The 20,581-nt window shown below is 36.5% G+C and overlaps 1 protein-coding gene across 2 annotated transcripts in view; it reads left to right on the top strand.

Annotated features, from left to right (window-relative positions):
- The window catches only part of Pdlim5 (PDZ and LIM domain 5), a 144,163-nt gene extending 125,100 nt beyond the window's left edge, over positions 1-19,063 (top strand). For both annotated transcript variants that reach the window (XM_090356790.1, XM_090356789.1), the window contains 5 exons: positions 1,825-1,999; positions 10,640-10,820; positions 12,788-12,908; positions 14,415-14,530; positions 15,525-19,063. In XM_090356790.1, coding sequence (XP_090212916.1) covers positions 1,825-1,999; positions 10,640-10,820; positions 12,788-12,908; positions 14,415-14,530; positions 15,525-15,614 — 683 coding nt within the window. In that variant the 3' untranslated portion in view covers positions 15,615-19,063. The remainder of the gene's footprint in view (positions 1-1,824; positions 2,000-10,639; positions 10,821-12,787; positions 12,909-14,414; positions 14,531-15,524) is intronic.
- Positions 19,064-20,581: the final 1,518 nt, after the last annotated feature.

The raw sequence follows: 20,581 nt of genomic DNA, 5'->3' as shown, positions 1-20,581 counted from the left end.
ATGTCTCATTTTACAGTGACTAATGGAGAATTTGACACTCTGCTTGCTAAAAAACAACTCAGCACGTCAGGACTTCTGTGTAATCTGGAGTTTAAAAAAAGTGATTTGGAAACATTTTTATTTATTACTTTTTCATCTTCTATTTAAAAGGCAGTTTCCTGTTAGTTGATAAGAGTGTCTTTTTTAATTTAAATTTTATTTTTTGTGTGTTTTTGGTGCTAGTATTGGTGCCTGAGTTCAAGTAAAATAAATGTTTCCTAGTTACTGAGAACTGTCCTTTAGCTTGTTTGCTCAAGGCTAGTTGTGCTTTCCCACTTGAGCCATAGCTCTACTTCTACCTTAATTATGTTCTTATCCCCAATTCATTAATTGACCCTCAAACCTCAAATCTCAGTCTCCTCAGTGGTTAGGATTATGTGAACCACTTCTATCTGCAGGAGTATGTTTTTTGCACCTGTCTTTTCAGAGCTAACCTGGAGAAAAAAAGGATAATAGCAGGATGTCACTGAAGTGTAAAATATGTAGTCAAGGGTACAAGAGATACCAAGAACAAAAGGATGATTCTAAGGGGGATGGTCAGAACTTTTGGAGAAGGAGTGGAACAATTGTGTGAGCCTTGTAGGTAGGAGGCATTTCAGTGGCTGTAGTTCGTAGCAGCAGAGGCTGATACAGTATACTCAAGGGAGCCATGAGTCAAAGTCAGCATAGTGCTTAAGACCACTGAGTGTGGAGCCAAGGCAGTGCCAGTTCTAAACTACCTATTCTTTCTGTTTCTTAGCTTTTCTTCACCTCATATTTCCCATAATGTGCTCATTATATTGAAGTTGTGGACCTATTGTAGACAGTGGCGGCACAGATTAAGTATAATTAATACTCTGGTGAGGAATGTATAGGAAGGTATAGAAAACAGGTGCTTAGAGGATGGAGTGGCTTCACTGAGCACTGGACTCTCAGGACTGCATGCAGTGTGTTGAAGTGCTACAACTAGCAGAATAGGATGAAGAGAAGATCGTGATTAAGAGGCTTGTAGTACTCCAGACTGAATGGAATTCAAGACCAGGACTCAGTGAGGGAACCCAGGCTTGGATTAGAAAGGAAAGATCGACAGGAAAACATTTACTGAGAAACAGTTGCTAGGGTCTGAGGAGGAAGCCTTGGGGCCACAGGGGCAGAATGCCATCAGTGCCTGTCTAAGTGGGAGAACTCAAAATAGAGTTCTTCGGAAAAGCCACAGCATGTGCAAGAAGAGGAGACCAACTTCATATGTCATGAATTTAAAGACAATAACTGAAAATTTGGCATTGAAAGACTTATATGATGCTCTAAGAAGAGAAACAAAAGAGCCACATACAGTTGAGCATTGTACTGTTAAAATAAGTTGGGTGACAAAGGAAGCTGCATAAAGTAAACTTTTAATAATTTTCTTCATTGTTTCTTTAAAAGGAAGCATGAGCCTAAGAGTGGAAACATGTTCTTAACACAGTGGATTCTTGACGTATGGGCAGTGGTGGCCTGTTTGTAGCACTGTACATGTCCGTTTGTGCTGGGCTCAGAATTGTATATTTCAGTCTTTGGTGACAGTTAAGAGAATGAATTTAAAAATAAGGTCTTTTGGTAGATGGAAAACTTTGAGGAGGTGAACAAGGAAAGTTCTGTAGGGATGCAAACCAGAAGACAGAAATCAAGAAATGTCTCTGATAGAGTATGATCACGATGTGTTATTACCAATGCCCTGAGATTGTTAGTGTGTCTGTAGTCTGCTATTTAGTGATTAGGAGAAGTTTATATGTTCTCATTCTGATTCTCCTGTGATTTGACCCCTAGCACCTTCTACTGGAAGAATCTCAAACAGCGTTACTTCCTCAGGAGCAGGAACACCAGCCAACTCAGCTTCGGGGCAACCCCAGCCCACTGAACAAGATACCTTGGTGCAAAGGGCAGAGCACATTCCTGCAGGGAAGCGAACCCCAATGTGTGCCCACTGCAACCAGGTCATCAGGTGGGTTATTTTCTGAAGCATCCTGAAAAGTACATAGTAACAATATTGTAAGTTTTTAAAATGCTCCATGATATCTGTAGCTCTACTTAGTAAATTTATTCTTTCCCTAATGGTATTATGGTGACACACAAGGCCATCCAGTCGTCTCTTCTTGCCCTACAATCTCATCTTTCACCATGCTAAACGGATGGGGTTTTTTTTTTTGGACAGTCCTGGGTTTGAGCTCAGGGCCTGAACACTGTCCTTGGACTTTCTCAAGGCTAGAACTCTACCACTTGAGCCTCAGCACCACTTCCATTTTTTTTTTAAATGTATGTGGTACCGAGGAATTGAACCCAGGTCTTTGTGCATGCTAGGCACTCTACCTCTAGGCTAAACTCCTGGCTCCTAAACGGATATATGTATTTTTAATGTATTTAATAGGATATAACTGTGGGTCCCAGCCAAAAGTACCTCTAAAGGGCTAGCTTATAGAAATAAACTAATATAAAATTGAGCGTGCTTTATCCCAATAAGTAAAGCAATGTTTTTATTCTTCAGTTTAATATTAATAAAACAAAAACACTGGCTTATAAACTTTCTATAAATAATAGTACTCTGGCTGTTCAGACTGCTGTTTGGGGATACTGTATTCTGATTAAAACACTCTTTATAGATAGAAGTTACTGCTGTCATTTTTGTGCTGTCATGAGCAAGTAGAATTCTTGGATGAGATAAAAGATGTCCTGACCTGTCTAATTCTGTGATATCTTATAATTACTACTATTAATACTTCGGAAAAACTTAGTGAAGATGGAAAAATATGAAGATCTAAGTAGAAGTTAGCTTTATCACACCTATGTGCTTTGGCTTCAAATTTCATATGAGGATAGGATATAATTTTAATGCACAGACATCCTGCCATAAATATGTATTATGCTAATATTATAGACCAGCACTTACTGCTCCCTCACCTGTTAAATTTTGCATTGTTCTATATTATGCCGCACTTATCGTTTAAACATTAAAGCTTCACCTACTATGGAAGTTAATAGGGATGGGGATTAGTTCATGTAAGATCATGTAACAATAATTAGCATAGCACATTTGCCTGGAGCTCAGATGCCAGTGCAGCTTGAATAGATTGTGGTTAGGTCAGAAACCTGGCAGAAGCCTAATTCCAGTTCCTGGCCTAGGTGTCAATGTCACTTACCCAGGCAAAGAGGTGTAGATCAAGTGACATTCTCTTGGACACCTGTTTTCAAAACAAGCTGCAGTTGCAGGCTTAATCCTTAACACCGAATATTATACCCAGGCCAACTCTGAGAAGTGTAGGATTTAGTGTTTAATTTATATCATTAGTTTTCTTCAGTATAACTTCCTGTTTTATATTTAATTTTTTGATATTTCAAATTTTTAAAAATGATTCTTATATAAAGGCAAATTTTGTGTTTTGTTGTATTGGAGTCTTATTGTTTTGGAGTTTGGTTCCCCCCCACATTTTTTTTTTTTTTTTAGCAGTTAATTGTTTTGGAAAATATCAAAACCCTGAATGTTAGTACTGAGCTCATTATTGATATAGAACTATACAGTCTAATACTTCATAGTCAGATTACTCAGAATCTTTTGGTTTATTTGGATATTGAAATGTTTATGGGTCTCTAACCTAAATTATTTTGGAGGTACTACTTTAGCTACAAATGGATGGGGAGTTAAGGAGCTTTAAGTTTGCTGTGGAACATTTCAGTACAATGATGATAATATCCCTTGTCAACTTAGGCTCATGAGTAGATTGATTTAGGGGGCTGGTTTGATAAGACAGGATACAAAATCAGATGAACATAGCTGAAACAACATGAACATTCTAGCCTATTTCTTGAGTGTTACATCTACTGGCAAAAAAGTCTTTTGGCCATTTCTCATGGATGGAATTAACTGAGCCCTTTGTGTTTATCTTCTAAGCATCTTTGTAAAAGAAGTCAAATATATGATGCTACAATTTCTAAGTTGATATGGAATGCTTTTAAAAATGGCCACGTTACTATTGTTCTGTGTCTGCCTACCCGTCTGACTACATTCAGAAAACCCACTGTTTGTTTCAGTGAAAGATAAGTTTTAACACTAATGGTATGTTCTTAGTGACCTTCACCCCCTTTCAAACTTTTTCAGACAGAGTGTTATCTCAAGTTACTCCAAGGAGAAGCAAGCAGTTTGCTGCCTCTTTTACCATCCATTTCATTCTCAGAGTACTTCCTTATTTATTGTCCCTTCTGGTTGATATTACTTGAAAGTAGAAGATTTTCTCCAATGAATGATTATTTTTATTGTAGGAGTAAGACTTTCCCTTGGGTACCACTGATACAGAAATCGAAGGCATATTCCCTTACCTAAAGAAGGTTGTTCTGATGAACTGAAGTGTCTCACCATAGTCATATGTTGAAATTTAAACCTTCAATATCTCAGAAAATGACTGATGGAGGGACTCTGGTCTTTAGAGAGATCAGGTTGGTTATCAGGATGGGCCTTAATCTGATGTAATTAATGTCATTCTAAGAGGAGAGTCAGGCACTGACAAACCTAAAGGAAGTTCCAGGTGAAGATCCAGAGTAAATGGCTGTCTACATCCCAACACCAGAGACCTCGTGATTTGGGGGTTCTAACCTCTAACAGATTATTATTTAGGCGGTTTACTCTGTGAAAATTTGTTAAAGCATCTCACAACAACTAGAGAGAAACATAAACAAGCAGGTCCACAACAAAATTGAAATGACAGGTTTAATCTGGATAAGTCTTGGATTGTACAGGTACACAGAGAAGTAAGGATTATCTCACTTCAGTAAACTGGTTTCTTTCATTTGAAAAGAATGGCAAGTAATAAGATCAGAGCTGTAATTTTATACAAAAAAATCCATTTTAAACTTTAGTATAAATTGCCTTCCTGATAGCATTGTATATGAAGTTTTAATAGGGAGTCCTTGTCCTTGTGCATACAACAGGATGCACTTGTTGAAATTTGCAATTCCTTTTACCTTTTTGCTTGACATCACGGAAAATGAAGAAGATTGAAAGTTTTGTCCCAGAGTTCTTTCTCAACCAGTTGAATGCTTTAACTCTTCTCCCTTCTTTTCCTTTGTCAGTCAGCATAGTAAGTGCTCACTCTCCCAGGCAGTACTGTAAGAGATGACTGAATATTTTATTCCACTTTGCCCTTAACCAAGCCTGTCTGTCCAGTTCACAGATGGAAACCCAATCCTACCTGGGGCAGGTAGAACTTCTTTAGCATTAATCCTGTGTTAATGAATTTGTTAAATTAGTCTTTACTGAAACGGGAAGGGAACACTTTTGTTATAAGAAAAAAGGCTTTATTTAATCTATATAAGAGGACTTTAATGGGAAAGATGCCTTCTCTATAAAGTTCAGGAGATGTATGAAGCCAGTGTTTGCTCTGAGGGTACTGGGGTAAGGAAGGAAACCTACAAGAGCAAGGACCATTTTTGATTCCTGTTTTAAAGGCTCAGGGGACAGGGACTATGTTTACCATCTACAATTCCTTTTACCGTTATATTTGAATTTAAACTAATGAAGTCCTTCACATTGTTCTTTTAATATGCTGAATTGTTTTGTTAATACTGAACTCCAGGCCTGAAGGATATTTTTAAAAAGGCGTATAAGATTGCGTGAAATATAGCAGATAACCTTCTAAATTTCAAAAAGGATCAAAAGAATGAAATTCAGAGGTGAAGCTGTTAAAAACTAAGCTAGTGCTCTGGACAGTACCTAAATAATGATCTGTTGTCCTCAGGCCTATGGCCTGTGATTGGGGTAGACATTTGGCTTTCAACCTTCCTACCAGAAAAAAAGTTTTATCATCCACTGCACAACATACTAAAAATCTTTTTGCTCAAGAGAAGCAAAACTGTTCTTGTTTCAAAAATCTTTTTTGTTGTTGTTTTTTTCATTTTTTATTGTAATTAATAAAAGGGTTACATGATATTTGCCAGATAGAAGGTGCATTAATTCACATACATTGATACCCTTTCACATGTCTTGGTACCCATTACCCTCCCCCCACCCCACCCCCCGTCTTGGTTTCCCCCCCTTCCCTACCAAATTTCAAATAATCAAATACAAATAAATTCAATATATCAGATAACAGAGTGAGGTACTGTAACAATTTGAGATACCCAAGGGACAGCAAAGGAGATGAGAGATAACATAGTACATTACGGACAACAATCATTCCTTGTATGGCTTTTGTTTCAATATCCTGGAGGTCCTTCCAATTAGCTTCATACTATATGGCCTTACGTATCAAGGTTTTGCTCTATTGCAGATCTCTGCTAGTAGAGATCTCTACTGGTTATGACAAATGAGGGAAACCATTGAGCCTAAGTTCCTTTGAGTCTGGCTTACTTCACTTAATATGATTTTTTCTAAGTCTTTCCTTTTGCTAACAAATGGGGCAATGTCGTTTTTTCTGACAGCAGCATAGAATTCCATTGTGTACAAATACCACAACTTGTTGATCCACTCATCAACTGAGGGACATCTAGGTTGGTTCCATATCTTTGCTATGGTGAATAATGCTGCAATGAACATTGTTGTGCTAGTGGATTTAGTATGCCCTAGATTCTGGATGGTTGGGTAAATGCCAAGTAGTGGAATTGCTGGGTCATAGGGGAGTTCTATGTTTAGCCTTTTGAGGCACTGCCATACTGCTTTCCATAGTGGTTGAATGAGTTTGCACTCCCACCAACAGTGTAGTAGTGATCCCTCCTGGCCACATCCCCTCCAGCATCTGTTATTATTTGTTTTCCTGATCCTGGCCATTCTAGCTGGAGTGAGGTGGAATCTTAGAGTTGTTTTGATTTGCATTTCTTTTATGACCAGAGATATTGAGCATTTCTTCGTTGAGCATTTTCGTTTCTTCTTCAGAGAAGACTCTCTTTAAATCTTTGGCCCATTTTTTAATGGGATGGTTGTTTCTTTGGAGATTAGTTTCAAAAATCTTATAGGAGTTTTTCCATGGTATCACTGTGAAAATGACTGTGTGATCTCAGAACTTTGTAGAGTAGCCCATAGCTGTGTGATCGCAGAACTTTGTAGAGCAGTCCATAGCTGTCCTGAAGCAAATTAGGTGATATCTCCCACATCGCACTGTTCATAAAAGATTAATTCTTGGTCCAAGTGGAAGAAGGCCTATCTAGCAAGCATGGTATCCTGATTTCAAACCTCAGTTCCATAACAACAACAAAAAAAGATATAATTCTCATAATGAGAGTCCAGACCCAGATGTTAATAAGTTATTTTAGAAAAACTCATCTTTTTTTTTTCCCTCTCAGTTAAGCTTCCACAAGTACTTAGAGGAAAACTTTTCTTTTTAATTCTAGTTGCATACCAACACATATGCTTTAGTGCAATGGAGAGGTTTAGTTTGAGCAGACTTATTTTGAAATCTAAGGAGCCAGGTAACAGTACTGGCCTCTAAGGGGCAGTCAGCTATACAGGTAAGTTGAAGATGTGCCTGAATGAAAAATTCATTTTGCATTATAAATTGTCTTGAATCTGTTTTAATACCCATACAAAATGTAACATAAAACCCCAAAGTCCTTTTATACCCTATGCTGCAGACATCATGAATTTAGCTTGGGAGATTTTTTTTTTATGTGTATACAGTCAGGTAACTATGTGACAGAAAAGCTCAGCATACTCATAAAACTTGGTCTGGCTTTGAACAGCGTGGCTTTCTGATTTATCTGAAAGTAAACTGTGTGCCAAATATATACTGAGGAAACTGGATAAGGGAACTTGATGAGTAGGACTGTTTACACGTTAGATAAAAATAGGACAACATACTGAAGACAATTTAATTTTTTTACACTAAGCAATCTCTGTATACCCCTTTTCTGGTTCCTTCTAGTTGATGAAGGCATTCCTTATTAGTTTTAACAAAATAATAGTACCCTTAAGTTTAAAAAATGATAAATTGTCACAATTGTCAAAGGGCCACATGCACTCGCTTGTATAAAAGAGCATCATATTATTAATGAGAAACAAATTTTGGATATTAATCCAAATGCATATTTGTCTCCCATTTTGGAGACTGTCTTCAGTCTCCTTATTGTTTTCCTTGCTGTAAAGCAGCTTTTTCATTTGACTTGAGTCAATCCTTACTGTTATTTATTGAGCTATAGGACTTCTTTTTATGAAGTTATTGCCTATTCCTATATCCCAGAGTTTTCCCTATGTTTTTAATTTTATTAAAGTCTTTGATCAACATTGAACTGATATTAGTACAAGAATCTACTTTCAATCTTCTGCATGTGGATATCCAGTTTTCCCAGCACCATCTGTTGAGAAAGATATCTTTCTCAAGGTTTTTTTGTTTTGTTAGGTTCTGTTTCGTTTTTGTTTGCTTTTTAGCACCTTTGTCAAAAATCAGTTTGCTATAACTTTGGGGATTTCTGGGCCTTATAATCTGTTGTATTGGTCTCTGTGTTCATTTTTGTGTCAGTATCATGACTATGGCTCTATAGTATAGTTTGAACTTAGGTATTGTGAGATTTCCTGAAAACTGGAAGTGGCACTGTGGCTCAAATGGAAGAGTGCTAGTGTTGAGCTGATAAGCTCAAGGACAACTCCCAGGCCCAGAGTTCAAGTTCCACGACTGACCAAAAAGAAAACAGTTAACAAAATGTTTACCTAGAAAACACTATCTTCTCCTCACAGGGTGAAAAAATTCACCTTTTACCTTCTGATCTTTCAGAATTGAGGACTGGTTCAAAGTACTCATCAGAGAATTTGCAGATAGTTATTGAATAGCAAACTTTGCATTACTGTCAATGATTCACTAATGCTGTGGCTTTGTAATGCTCATTGCTGAGCATTACACTTTTTGTGTTAATCTGCCTAGAAATTCAGTGTCTGAACCCTTCTACAAGTTACCCTGTGGTCACTCCAATGTTGGTTGACAGTAGTAAGATCGAAGGCAGAAAATCAATTGACTGAAATATCTGGAAATTCAGTTGCCAGTGTTGGTTCACTCAGTGATTTTATGGTATTTGGTCATATCTCCTGAACATTCTGTCTCTTGGCCAACTCTCTCTGTTAAACTAAGTTTGTAATAACTGCCCTGGTCTTTCTCACAGGAATACTGCATGGGCAAATTAGATAAGTGTAAACGTGCCTCGGAGGTAAAGCCAATTTATGAATAAAAATTAATGTGATGCAGCTACTGAAAAGTGTGTTGCAGAGGCTAGAATGGTTCGTCTCTACAGGCTTCATGACTAGATAAGGCTACATAATGGGTTCCTGTCAAGTGAACCAAATCCATCTTATCAGTTCATGATTGCATAGTAGGTAATGGGAAAAGTCTCTTCAAAAACATTTGTTACCTTGATCCGGATGTGCAATAAAAATCAATATGGTTTAGGGAGGAGGAAAGGCCCAGTAGCTAAACAATAGTTGTAAAATTTCAGATACATAAAATGAATAAGCCCTAGAGATTTTCTGAATATGTGCATTTTAAAAATCTTTTGAGAATAGATCTCATGCTAAATGTACCTACCACAAAAAGATGATATTTAAAAAATCAGCCATATCTGAAATGGTTTCTAATAACTAATGGTTATAACTTTCTAAATGGTTTCAAATAACTCGTGATACAGAGTTTATAGAGTTTGTGGTTTGTTTTAGAGAATGAAAACTTGATGTTTAATGAAATTGAGAAAGAGGTAAATGACACAATGCATAGAAAAGAAATATTGACTATTATCTTTCATCTGATAATAATTATCACTATTTTTTTGGTTGGTCATGGAACTTGAACTCTGGGCCTGGGTGTTGTGCAGCTCTTCAGCTCAAGGCTACCACTCTCCACTCTACCCCTTGAGTCACAGCACCACTTCTGTTTTTCTAGTGGTTAATTGGAGATAAGATTCTTACAGACTTTTTAGTTCCTGTGCTGGCTTTGAATCTCAATCCTCAGATCTCAGCCTCCTGAATAGCTAGGATTACAAGTATGAACCACCATGTCCAGCATTATCATTATTTTGGTTATTGGGGCCGGAAGTTTCGCCTAGTGGTATAGTACTTGCCTAGCATGCACAAACAGCCAGTTTTGATTCCTGATATCACATACCTAGAAAAAGCCAAAGTGGTACTGCGGCTCAAGTAGTAGAGTACTAGCCTTGAGAAAGCTCAAGGGCAGTGCTCAGGCCCTAAGTTCAAGTCCCAGGACTAGCAAAAGAAGAGAAAAGACAAAAAAAACCCCAAACTTGATTATTACTAAATGTTTCTTTATTTTCTAAAAATATCAAGCACATCTCTCTTAAAAACACATTGTTGCTCTGGTGCTTTATTTTGGTCCCTGTTAAATCCTAATGCTCAGCCTTTGTCATGATATAGACATGTTGACTTATGGTAGCTCAGTAATCTCTACCTCTAAGTCCTCCAGTGATAGAGCGGGGTGAGGATGGTAATCTTAAAAGAAACCTGTAAGTGTTTGGTTTCTTTCCCCCTTGCCACATAAAGCAGCACCCTGTGACAAGTTCTGTGTGGGGAAATGAAGCAAATATTTGATTGGACATTGCATAAAAATGTCATATCCGTGCCGAGACACTACGATCATTAAGTCAAAGTTGATCTCCTTTCTTCTGGCAGGGGACCATTCCTGGTGGCACTGGGGAAATCTTGGCACCCAGAAGAATTTAACTGTGCTCACTGCAAAAATACCATGGCCTACATCGGATTTGTGGAGGAGAAGGGAGCTCTGTACTGTGAGCTGTGCTATGAGAAATTCTTTGCTCCTGAATGTGGTCGATGCCAAAGGAAGATCCTTGGAGTAAGTACGAGGAGCTATTTTTTTCATCCTTAGTGAGTTAATAAAGCAAAATAGTTGTTCTGTTATAAAACACTTTCACCATTTTTACTTGTTATTTTCTTTTTGTTTTATCAGCCCTGTCTGCTTTCATCAGTATTTATTATTGTAAAGCAAAACTAAATAGACCTCTGTACCAGGATATCGGACTCGTGGGGTTAGGCTGTCCTTGGTTTTGTCTTACTGAGTGCTGGCTTGTCTGGCGAAAGTCTCCGCTGTGGGGAAAACATAACTTTCTGTGGGTGTGCTACCTCTGCAGGACCCTGTTTGCTCAGGAATGAAGAGGGCGCCCAGGACCACACACATCACACTTCTCAGAACTGACACCTTCACTGTTTTAAATTAAATTCCAGGACTTTTATAAGAGCAGCAGCTCCCCACTTGTTGGGGTTCAAGCACAGGACACTGACCTCATGAAGTGTATAAAACATGAGACTTATAGTAGATACATTTTCCATGAATGCATATAATGTTTAAAAATGCAACTATAGTTTTGAATACATAGGTAATAGAAAAATCATTTCAAAGCACACCTTTTTTTTTTACAGCAAAGGAGTGATTTAAGAACTAGATGCTTGATAAATAATGAAGAATAAATGCATATGCTGTTCTAGAATATCTGGCTGTCAGTGATTGAATTAGGGACTAGGAGGCAAAAGTTGATTTTAAAAACACTTTGTTTATTGACCACTTTTTTTAAAGCCAGAAATAGTTTTGCTGAATTCTAATACTCTCAATAAGAAAATAAAGTCATGAAATTAATTTTTATTAATTGAGAAAAAAGTATGATATTTTTGTTGTTGTTGTTGTTGGTTTTGGTACTTGAACTCTAGGCCTGGGCATTGTCCCTGAGCTCTTCAGCTCAAGGCTACCTCGGTACCTCTTGAGCCACAGCACTACTTCCAGTTTTCTGGTGGTAAATTGGAGATAGAGTCTCACAAACTTTAGTGCCTGGGCTGGCTTTGAACCACAATTCTCAGATCTCAGCCTCCTGAGTAGCTAGGACTACAGGAGCGAGCCACTGTGCCTGGCTAAAAGTATGAATTGTTGAGTACATCTTTAATAAGTCTAAAACTGAGGATACTTTAAATAAGTATGTCATGTGAAATATTTCTGTTATTAAATAGTGCAATATATTGGGAATAAAGAGAATAAGAATTTCAGTTGTACCAAATGGCAGGTAATTAGTAATGTCAATGTGTTCTATGGATTCCAGAGTCTTAGGGTACTAAGGTTCTAGAATACAGAAAGAACCTAACTGTCCTTCAAAAACTATTTTTCTCAACTCAAAGAAATATTTCATTATTAAACCAACTCCCTCAGACCTCCTTTACTGATTAAAATTGGTCTCAAGTCTGTCATACCTGGCATGGTTAACAGAAGCCACTACAGATTAGAATTATGCTTTATGGTTCAAATTTTTGATATAGTAAGTGCTAGGGAATTCACAGCTGATTCCAAATGGCTAGCCATAAACTAAACTAATTGGATTATGCTAATTATATTAATAATTTATCCCTTCCATAATATACCAAAATATACATTTGTTTTCTTTTTCCAATGTTTTCCTTCCTTAATAGGAACCTATTAAGCTAGTGTTTTCTGACACTAGCTTTGAAAGAAAGCAGAATTCTGTAGTCACAATTAGGAAATACTTTATTTACCATCTATATAAAGTTTTAGTAACAATAATCATTCTCAAAAAATGCCATTGATTTGTCTTTGTGAAAAACACACATATCAGAATGCATAGGTGTCAGGGAAGTGTGAGTCTGTCTTTAAATACCTCCTGTTACTTTGAAGACAAGTTCAGGAGGAGGTGACTTGGTGTCTCTGCTTTAGGTTAGATTAGCTCTTTGTAAGTGTTGAGAGTAAGCTTTGGTGTATTTATTGTCATCTCTTTCTCTTACTCAATTTAACTTCTGTAACAGGAAGTCATCAATGCTTTGAAACAAACCTGGCATGTTTCCTGTTTTGTGTGTGTGGCCTGTGGAAAGCCCATTCGTAATAATGTGTTTCACCTGGAGGATGGTGAGCCGTACTGTGAGACTGGTAAGAGCATGAGTCCTTAGTTGAGGATTAAGTAAAGGTAAAATATTAACCCTTCTCTTGCTATAAGCTGTTAGACCACCTAGTTTCCCTAATTTTTCTGAAGGCATTTCATTCCATTCCAACTATATAGCAACATATAAAAATTGTTTATATCACTTGGTAAAAACAGATATTCCCAACTTCATTATGAGAACTAAAAATGTAAGTGTAAGCATTGCTCAGTAGGAAAAATATTTTGCTTGAAGCTCTAATAACTTATTGATATAATTTCAACTAAAACATGTAACTTAAGGCCACCTCTGCAGTCTAATAGTGACTTTTGGGTGGTTATAAACATGAGAAATGTTCAACTTCAGAATATGATATTGGTTTGCTTTTCAAGGCAACTGCCTTGAAAAGTCAACTTGGAATTCTTTGTTACTTCTACAGAATGGGAGGGTTATTTTGACTTAGATTGCTTCTCTGGCAGAATTATTTTTCATAAACTCAGCTCTCAGACCTATTTATTCCATTCTTTTATTAGCTGAGTTCTGTTTACCTTACTTTCCAATATCAGTGAAGTTTATAACACTTACTTATATTCTCTTTAGCTATTTTTCTACCACAAAATATATTGCAAGATGTGAATTCTCCCCGTTATCATACCTTTCCTACAGTCCTGTTATTAAGTTTAATTTTATTTTACCTTGGAACTCAAATTGTCATGCTAGGAAAGAGAATATTCCAGAATGATCAAGTTCATCAAGACCATCATTGTTAACTCTTTCCTTCCTGTATTAGTATTCTCTTAGACTCTTTTATTTTCACCTTCATTTTGGCTCCATAAGAAACAACCAGGATCTATTCCACATTAATCACCAAAAAGCACTTGAAATTCTCGAAAAACATACCATGCACCATTTGATATACGTTAGCTATCAGCTGCCTATACTATTCAATCAGGATATAATTGTACTAAATTTTCCTGAAGAGACTTTTTGTGTGTGGTTGTTGGTTAGTTGGTTTGCTTCTTAGTTCATTAGTTATCTTGACTGACAGTTCCTCTCTAGCCAGAATACAAATCTCGTCTTTCTACATGTAATGTATTCTAAAAAGTCAACTTCTTAAAACCCAAAGAATTACTTACAGAAAAGGAAAAATAGTACTGCATATTTATTTAAATGTTAATTCTAACACCTAACCTGTTATTTTTCTTCCTTTTTCCTTAACTTTTCAAATCAGCTTTTAACAGTCTTTTTTATATTAATAGATATTTCCACTATCCAAAAACATGGGGTTCAAAGTGAGAAGTATAATATGGAGAATACAATAAAGCATATCAAATTGTGTAAATAGTGATTGTCAATGGAAACCTGAACTCTCAAGCCAAATATTAGGCAGCTTGAAATTTTTGTAATTCCATTTATCTTTACCTTTAATATTTCATTTAGTTTACATTTTGTTACTGTTTTCTATGAATTATCAAACTTTGTAAAGTTTTGACTCATATCTCCTTCACTTCTATAGATTATTATGCCCTTTTTGGTACTATATGCCGTGGATGTGAATTTCCCATAGAAGCTGGGGACATGTTCCTGGAAGCCCTGGGCTATACCTGGCATGATACTTGCTTTGTATGCTCAGTAAGTAAACTCTGTTTTCCTAATAGAGAGTAGAATATGGCTAGTAGTAGAATATGGCTAGTTCTAGCACTGGAATCCTATAATCCTTAAAGACAAACATAACTTTATAGTGATTTTTAAAGTTATTTGTTACAATTTTGGTATTTTTTGAAATTATCAGAATTCTAACATAATCAGATTCTAACTCAAAGGAAATAATATTTTCACACATTTTGATCTGTAAGGAGAAGCTATATCTCTCTTAAAATATATATAGAAATGCTAAAAACTTTTTTTTTCTTTTTGTTTAAAAGAAAGTTACAAAAAACTTATCATTCATTTAACAACACTGATGATCAACTCTTGATTCTTTGATTTCCTTCTTTAGCACCAGCTCACGAATAGTCTTCTCCTTTGGAGACTATAATCAACGTGAGCAGGGCTTCTCATGGGCATTACAATGTGCAAAAGTTGTAGGAAAGACAAGAAACACAAATGTGGGTAACTTTTGTAACTGTCTATTAGCCAGATATTTGCTCAGTGAACCAGTGAATTAAAAAGATTTATTAATTCTCTCATGAATCAATAATTTCATTACTAAAGTAAATCTAAAAGAAATTTACTCCCTGTGAGTTCAGGGCAAACTAATGTTGGACCTGCACAGATTTGGCCAAGCAGTTGAGTTGTGTTTGTTCTCTATAACAAGAAATGGATACAGACACATTGCTTATAATTTGAGGAGAGAAAGTGTATTGAGTATTTTCTCTTTACGTATTAACTTTTCACTAGGACTAAGTGCTTCATTCTCAATATGGAGAAGTAATGATTAGTAATTTAAAGAAATTGAAATACATCCCCTAAAAGTCTTCCACTGCTCTTAAAGTCTACATGAAATGTCACAACAATCACACAATAATCATATGTCAGGGTGTGTAACATCCTCATGTGTAGTGTTTTGTCCTATGACCCACTAGAGAACTGATATTCTGATATTCTCTCAATACTTCTTTTCCAGGTATGCTGTGAAAGTTTGGAAGGTCAGACGTTCTTCTCCAAAAAGGACAAGCCTCTTTGCAAAAAGCATGCTCACTCTGTGAATTTTTGAAAGCCAACCAACTGTTGAGAAGAAATTTGGAAAAAAAAAAAAGGAAAAGAATTGAAATTACCAATTAAGTTTTAGATTATATTCATAAAGATTTGAAAACTAATAATAACCTTAAAAGATAAACTTTTATCATTAAAAACTAAGTCGATGAGGAAATACATACTTGGTTTTATAAAGAGAACAGTTTAGCATTGAGCAGTAATTTTCATATATTTTTTGTCCCCAAAATAATTTTAAAAAGCTAATTTTCTGATTGACTATTAAAGTCATCTTAGAATACATCCAAGAATGAAATTTTAGGAAAAATGCCTCTAGTTTTTATTCTGAAATAATTATACTTTCCTTGATAAGTAGTTATGAGAGAATCTGCAAAAGGTAGTAGAAATGATGCAAGCTTTATTAATAAGAGAATCATTTTTTTAAAAGGCTACTGTTTATCTTTAAGATAGTAAATAGGAATTTAAACAGAGTATTATCAGTAGGTAGTGTCAGTTTTATTAAAAATGTATGTAATTTCTTTTGGTCTTAGGATTGATCATTCCAGTAAGAAAAGCCAATGAGATTTTTGATCAAAAGGTGTCCAGCCAATAAGAGTGTTACATTCTTCTCTTATCTCCACCTTTCTCTCCAGAGCCGTATACAGCTTAAACATCTCAATTGTTACTTTTACTAGGAGTGTTTTTATTTACTGTGTGTACTTTATCACCTGTATAAGTCAAACTCCAATTTTTCCCCTCCTTTAGATTGAGATAGAGAGCTAACTGAAAATTTTGAAGCTCTAACAGTTTTCTCTCTGCTTCAAAAAAATAGGTAGTCGATGGGCAGGAGTTGTGGTAGCCAAAGGGTTGTGCCTAAAAAACAATCCAGAAGAACGACTTCCCCCTTTCCGATGATGAAAATCTAGCCACCTGTAGGCCTACAACACTGACTGAAAATTTGGGAGCTCTCCTTGCTAAGGATTTTTTTTTAATTTTATTTTACACATGGTTGGACAATTGTGATAAAATGGTGTGTATTTGGTGTGTGAGTTGGGGTTTCTTCTTTGGTTTGGACTTTTTGTAATGAGTGAACCACTTCCAAATGTGATCTTCAAATTTTGGAAGCTTTTATTCCCAGAGTTTTAGTGTTCTGGGAGGGGAGCTTGATGAATTACTCGGATTGCCTTGTTACTTTCTTCCCTAGTTGGATTAAAGAATTATGGAGATACCACCTGGAGACACAGAAACAATTGTGGTAAAATTGTGGGTACTACATTAATCTCTGCCCAATCAGAGAAGACATTGTGGCATTCAGTACACTTAGTAGCTTTCTCTTTGTTTCTAGAGTGGCTGAAAGTTCATGCTTTGTAATTGGCCTCTGTTTGGGACAAGGTGATTTTAAAGGCCAGGCAGTCCATAGATCCTTCCAGTCCCATCACTTAACCCCACTTTGTGCCCATTGTGTGCATGTTTGTTATAGAGGAGGTTTTGGGCTACACTATTTGTTTAACCTCCCTAAGAACTTTCAAGGCATCTGTCCTGAAAGCTGTCAATATATGGTCTAGCAGATTTATATGCAGATAATAATTGTCTACGAATAAAAGAATAGCAAGGGGTGGCACAGATGCAAACTGGATGCTTCTCCAATAGCAACTCCACACTACCTCCCCATCCTGCATCTTGTGTAGGGGGCAGGAACAGAATTGTGCATTATCTCAGCACTGCTGAAGCGCCACCTACAGGCTGCTTGCTGGTCCAAGATACCTGTCTTCATGTCAGTCTTTCACTCTGTGCATTACTGAATAAATAGGTGGTTTTGTTTTGCCATGTTTGCCTTTTGTAGTTGTTTGGTTTTACTTTTCTAGATTTTATGCCAAGATAATATTTGATAAACCAGTGGCATTTGGGTATGTTCTTCCAAGAATTTTATTTGACCTGGATTTCTCATCAAGTTATATTTCTTTAGGGATATATATCATTTTTATTAGACTTCTTTTGTTCTACACTTTATTCATGGAGCATAATGTATTTCTCCAGATTTTAAGTCTTATGAGAGTTGCATTGCTTCCTAAGTTATCATTATGTTCATATGCTTTATATCTGTATTCCTAAGTCAGTTAATCCTGTGAAATAAATACTGACCATAACCCAGAAGAATCCCTGTATTTTCTGGTGGGGAATGCCATGTTTAATTCACCAACATTAATATTTTAATAACTGATAGAGCACTTTATTCTTCTGGTGAGCTCCTTGAATATTTATTTTTCTGATTATAAATATTCTGTGTCTAGCAGGTATTTTTTTTGTTTTGCTTCTTTACTGTAGAGCATTGACTTGTACTCTCTCAAGATGTATATTTTGAAAGCTTGTACTTGATAAAAACACAGAGGGAAATATTAGCATATGACTCTAAAAAGCCTCTACTTGTATTTCCTTGTTCCCAAATTTTCATGATAGAGTCATATGTATAACATTTCTCTCGAGTTACATGGGTTTGGGGCTGCAACTTAAAAAAAAAAAAGAGCTAGGTTATTTAGGTTGCCTGTTGGCCCAGCATACATGATTTGTATTAAAGATCAAGATTATACCTGAAATTCAAAATGTAAAAGATTTTTTTAAAAAAAATCAGTTATTGGGTACAGTGGCTCATGTCTGTAATCCTAGCTACTCAGGAGGCTGGGCTGGGATCTGAGGTTCAAGGTTCAAAGTCAGCCTGGGCACAAAAGGACTTGAGACTCTTATCTCCATTTAACCTCTAGAAAATGGGAAGTGAGGCTTGGCTCAAGTGTCGGGTCGTAGCCTTGAGTTGAAGAGTTCAGGGACAGTGCCCAGGCCAGGTTCAAACCCCATGACCTACAAAAAAAAATTCAGTCATCAAAATATCAATGTAGTAGTGCCGCTTTTGCAGGGTGCTATTTTATAAGGAATGTCTTTATATGAAATAATTCATTTTCCCAGTTCAAGTCTGGATCCAAGATTATCCTAACATCCTCATGACCTGGAGTTTAGTTGAGCTGTTCCTGCAGAAGGAAAGAGAAAACTCATTGAATTATACCCATTTACTTCAGTATGAGCTTCACCCCAAATGTCTAAAGGTATTGGACTTAGATTCTTGAGGTATAATTTGCCTTACTAACTAATCTCTTCTGTTTCTATAAGTTTTTAAGTATATGTATATATATCTGCTGTATTTTGCTTTTGGATGTATTTTCTCATTAAAAAGACACATGAGAAATATAATCAGTGTAGTAATACCTTAATGGGCACATAATCAATAAATGGCTGCCATGGTGAAAACATGCTCTCCTGGTTTTTCTTTGTGAATGGCAAATGGTTATTAAGTTAACAGGGAGGGTAGGAGGCATGTTCTGTATTCCTGGGAGAGAAAAGCTGTAATAATTCCCCAGAGAATCCCTCTCGTGTGCTATTTACCCTTCAAAATAAATACCCTATAGCCTGAATATTTGAAAATTGTTTCGCTACTTGTTTGTTTTCATGTTCTCTATGTAGAATATACATTAAAATATTGGTAAGTTAGTAGATACATTCTCTTTAGACTATTTCTTGATAATATTTGTTGGAATAACTTCTTTGATCAGATATTACAGCATTTAGTAGATTTTGGTGAAGCTGCTATTGTCATGTGCATTGTGCTGGTCTAAATTAACCAGAAATTACTTTGAGTATATCTCTTCCTGGTCTCCTGAGCTGCCATAATGAGGCAGACTCACCTCTTCCTTGTTTGTTTGTTGGCTTGAGCAAGATTTTTTTCCCCAGTGTTATAAAGCTAAGAGGAATGTTTCTGTTACATGCTGTATCTTGTGAATAAGAAAGAAATGCAAGTCTATTTGCTCACAGTATATTAAACTCCAGAAGCCAAACTTTTAAGGGCATCAAGTCTGCATCTGACATTTTAATAGCTGCTGTTTGGTTTCTGTCAATCACGTCATTGCACATTAAAATGCACCAACAAAATAAGAGATCTGTCATTCCTTCATTAAGAAACAGTAATCCAGAACAAGATTTATAGGCTTAAGTCTCAACTGTGTGTTCACAATAATTCCCCATTCAGTGCTCAACCAGAGTAAGGCTCCCTGTTGTTCAGTGTTTTCTAGTCAAATGTCTCCAATATTGAGATTATCAAAGGTTTTCTTACAGAACGACATATAAACTCCTTTTGCCAGCAAAAGCTTAATTTAAGGTGGCGGTTTTCCTTTTTGAGTACTCTCAGACAAGATCTTGGTTATATCAGAAACACATAGGGACTGATGTATTATTAGCAGGCCTGGTGTTAATTAGGGAGAATTACCAGAAATAGTTCGCCTTGTGGAAATTTATTACAGAATCACACTTGACTGATGGCAGAATAGGAGTTGCTGAGCGAGAGCAGCTCCCCCTCATAACCACTAATTAATAGGGTGCCAAAATTCCGCAGAGGAGGTTTCATCCCTAGTGTGGGAGCCTCTCGAGGAAAATGGTTCCTGTGCAGTATTTAAATTTTAACAGAGGAAAGGGCCTGGGCTCAGGGATACCTAACAGAACCCTCAGTCTGCTAAGGTTTTAGGCTTATATGCATGCTGGTTTAACTCAGTCAGTGCCATGCTGAAATTGAGTGGTCTGGATGCCTGGAGTATTGAGAAGATGAGTGTGGGATTCCCTAATTTTAGTTTGTAAAAGACCATTTTTGTCTGTAGTATGAGGTCACTGAAATTTCCTCTCCATGCCATCCTGTGGAAACTATCCAGGTAGGTGGCAAGATTGCATGGATGGATAATTTATATGCTGGCCTGAACACCTTGAACTTGACTTGAGAATGTGACTACCTCAAGGTAGAGCTGTGGGAAAGCCTGCTCAATGAAGGCTTGCCAAGAAAACTATTGCTTCCTGTCTGCAAGCTGTTGTTGATGGTAGAAGAATAAACCATTTCCATGTCAGGAAACCACTGATTGTTGACCTCAGGGACAAAAGTAAAACAATTTAGAATTTACA

The sequence above is a fragment of the Megascapheus bottae genome, chromosome 23, assembly GCF_031878675.1.
Source record: "Megascapheus bottae isolate mThoBot1 chromosome 23, mThoBot2.hap1, whole genome shotgun sequence".
In the NCBI taxonomy this organism is placed as follows: domain Eukaryota; kingdom Metazoa; phylum Chordata; class Mammalia; order Rodentia; family Geomyidae; genus Megascapheus; species Megascapheus bottae.
This window is presented reverse-complemented; position numbering and strand designations above follow the sequence as displayed.